The following is a 3,690-nucleotide window of genomic DNA, read 5'->3' as shown; positions in this document are numbered from 1 at the left end:
ATCGGCGTAACATTTGGAGCACCTGTCGTCGCATTCGAAGCATCCTCCGATAAATTGGCTGCGACGCGTTTGTATCTGCTTTCTCCAGTCAGTTTAAGTCTTCTTTATCACAATCGTTCTCAAATACTGATCCCTTGGATGACATGCAGCCCTCGACACAACACATCACCCACGTCTTCCGCACAATTGATCCTATCCCAGCGGACATCTGTACCAGTGTTGCCTTGTCTTGTGGCATCATAGGCTATACCATGGAGACACTGCCATCTGTGCAAGGTCATCCGCTACGATACCTTCACTCACCTTGGGTGGTCTGTTGATATACGGACGCACTCAACTGTTCAAATCGGATGACTGAACTCAGGAAGGGCAGGACGGACACTTCGATAGAGACCGTAGATTATAGTAAGACTTATCAGCAGGTGACTTGAATCATACGGCATGCAACCACCATCTTCAATGCAGATTGCTGAGGGTCTGAGACATTCATTAAATAATTTGATTGCAAATCGTTCACATCCGAGCCGCGAAGTTATCATTTCAAATGAAGTCACATGTCGTGCCGGCGCTGTATTCAACAGAAATAAGGGGTCCAATATATTTCATACACAAAACCAAGTGACTAATTAGACGTGATTGTGCAACCCCAAACCCGTCGCGACGAAGACATAAGTAGAAACAAGAACAAAATAGTATCTACCAGCACAAGGAGATAGATGATAAACCAAGGCGAAACGTCCCCGGCGGAGGACATGCAAGCAACACGCAACCAAAACGAAACAAGACATTGTCTTTTACCCTAACAGGCTGGTGCACTGCACTTTCCTGTTCGCCAGGGGGACGACTTTGACGGAGTTTTCTCACCGCGTACCGTGCCCGGCATATGTGCATAAAATAATCTCAAACGATTAGACGCATAGTAGTAAGCTGTGTCACGACTCAACTAAATTATCAGGTGAACTATAATACAGACCTTCTCAGCGACTTGGCCAACAGTTCTGAATAAGGAACTTCACGGCGCTATGTGTCGCATCAAAAGACCCTGGTACTAGTTGATGCGTGCTATCGGGCTAAGCTAGACGTATTCGTGTGTTGTTACCGGCAAGATGAATACTTGCGTTAGTCTGTCGCCAACCCTTATTTAGCACACTGAGAGAGGACCATCGAGATGTTACGTACATCGAGTAGCAAGTGACCAGCTGTAGACGTTCCCACTGACGGTTCTAGCTCGTTGTCCGTAACCTGGTGAACATGAGTGTGTCAATGATCGCCTTGGAGGATATTTTAATTTAGAGACTTACATTGATATCTCCAAACAGCGCCCGAAGATCCCAGATATACAGATTCTTGTCGATACCATTAGTGGCGAGCGCTCCCACCTTTCGAGCAGGTAATGGTCATCGTTGAGGTTCACTCTAGCGTCTCATTTGCATGATGAAGAAAACAGATAGTTAAACTTGAATGGTGGGGACTACGACATAGTGTGTACAAGTTTAAGGGTAGATGTCTGAAGAGAGATTACGGGCGAAGGCGCGCAGCGCCTCCCGGCTCCGAAGGGACTTTGTCCTGGGGGACAAAAGGTGAGCTGCGAGGGCAGGTGGGCCGCCTCGCTGCATATGGTTGGTTGTCCTTTCAGGGCCAAGAGTGTTTGGGGGCGCCAGCGAGGCGCTGGAATCGTGCGGAAGCGTGATGAGAAGGGAGAGGAGTGTGGGGAAAAGAAAACGCTGTGTCAACGAAGTGCACGGGGTGAACTGTTCGTCATGGTGAAGAAGCAAGATGCGCAAAAGCTCCGCTTGCCGCTCGCTCAAAGACTTAGCTCTATTGCCTCCGGTCGTGCCTCGCTACGTACATAGACTACTGCCACGGATGAACTCTGCAGGTAGAAAAAGTTGAGAGACAAATACAATTGGACCTTGTGCGCAACACCTAACGTAGTTTCCTGACCAGTGGCCCGAGTTACACAGCAGCAGCCTAGCTGTGTACTACAAGAGGGGCTGATTTGACTTGTCCAAGTTGCGTGCGCTGCTGCCCCAATTCATCACAACTACTGGCAGTGCCGCAGAACAGTGTCCATGTCAGGCTGTGCTTCGAGGGAAAATGCCATACAGCACCCACCAGCAAATTCAAATCAACTATTTTTGTTTCTTGTCCATCCTGCCACGTGCTCCTAGTACATATAGAGAAATAATATTTCAGAAATGATTAGAAGCAAATTTAGGATTGCCTTAGCGAATGGAAACATAGAACGTGACAGTATGTAAAAACTCGGAGACAAGTTAGAACCAGCTCCGATTCAGCCGCGGCCTTGAATGTTGTAGTTTGTAAGTGGCTCTAGCCTCTAGGAACGATTGACCCCACCTTGCCCCATGAGGTTTTTCTCGATAACTTGTTCGTGGGGCGAATAAACACCATTTGATGCAGCGAGGGTAATAGCTGAGCTTATGTAATCATGAACGCTTAATTATTTCATAACGCGCAGCAACACAGCATTGTGCACCCGCGGCGGTATCTCGTGCTTAAAGTTATTTGACACTGTACAAAAATCGTGAACAAGGTTCCTGTTGATGTCGATGAAGCTCCGCCCCATTCTATGTGATTGATGGTGACCCTACCCGTGCAAGACAAGTGATAGTCGCATAAATATACCCCCCCGGCGAAAATGACTGAGAATTTGGAAATCCGACAGAATTCACTGCAGAAAAAGTCAGTAGCAAATCTTTCATCGACACCGAACTCAGAAATGAACGGTAGATTATCGTAGCAGCGCGAGAGCCGCGACTGGCCTATCAAAGGACCAGTTTGTATACATACTGCCGTTCCTGGGGACAACTATCGAGAACGCGGGTTGTATGCTCGTGAGCTTGTTCACAAACATATTGCCAGGCTGCAATGAAAGTCACGAGAAAAGAGAGAGAGTACCAACACACCGAAGCAGCAGGAAAAACTGGGGGACGAAAGGGAGACGAGTAGAAGGGCGGAAGGGGAGCATTGAAGTGAGTGAGGAAGTGTGGTCTTATGTGACAAACCATGTGTTACGTCGACTGTAGGTCGGCGTGTGCGAACTAGGATAGGTCTTCTCAGCGACGACTCGAGTGAGTCTACTGAAGCTGAGCGTGGTCTAGCCTTGACGAATGTCAAGGATTCCTCCGGCGATCTCGGTAAGACGGCGCTCGTCGAGATGCAGGCTAGCGGATACGTGCAAAGTCGTATGGGAGCGGCTTTTGAAGTGCGGTCTCACACAAGGAAGCTTGTTAGGCTTAGATGAGCAAGTTCTGTGGTAGAACCTAGTAGATTAAAGTGAAGTATAATCTACAACAAGTGTCTACTTATACATAGTGTAGTAGGTTCAAGCTCAGTCTATAATCTATAGTATACGCTAATCTAAGATAGCTAGACATGAGGTTAGATAAAGTACATGAGGCTTAGCCTCTGATCATACATGCAGCGCCAAGTGCGACTGCGCAATCAACAGGAGGCGTGTGGAAGCGCTCGGGTTTCCTACATGAGGCGCCAAGGCGCTCCGGATCTTCATGAAGCGACATGCTGTATACATGCGCTGATCTAGGGTGACCATGAGGCGTACAGCCTCCATGGATCAGGTACAAGGCCGTCTAGGCCAGGGGCGGGGTATAGCATCAGGCGAGGTCATAGCGCCATGAGGCAGGGTCATAGCGGTCCAGACCGCTGTCT

The 3,690-nt window shown here is 48.4% G+C and overlaps 1 protein-coding gene across 1 annotated transcript; it reads left to right on the top strand.

Annotated features, from left to right (window-relative positions):
* Positions 1 to 2,537: 2,537 nt before the first annotated feature.
* Positions 2,538 to 3,265, top strand: F5147DRAFT_766243 (uncharacterized protein; the record flags this gene model as incomplete). Its single annotated transcript, XM_041440755.1, has 4 exons — positions 2,538 to 2,703; positions 2,765 to 2,847; positions 2,884 to 2,997; positions 3,048 to 3,265. The coding sequence occupies exons 1-4, from the start codon at positions 2,660 to 2,662 to the stop codon at positions 3,263 to 3,265; spliced, it is 459 nt and encodes a 152-aa protein (XP_041284019.1). The 5' UTR covers positions 2,538 to 2,659.
* Positions 3,266 to 3,690: the final 425 nt, after the last annotated feature.

This window comes from Suillus discolor, assembly GCF_016758755.1.
Source record: "Suillus discolor strain FC423 chromosome Unknown F5147scaffold_712, whole genome shotgun sequence".
NCBI lineage: Eukaryota > Fungi > Basidiomycota > Agaricomycetes > Boletales > Suillaceae > Suillus > Suillus discolor.
The sequence above is the reverse complement of the archived record's forward strand: the minus strand, read 5'-3'. Positions and strand labels throughout refer to the sequence as shown.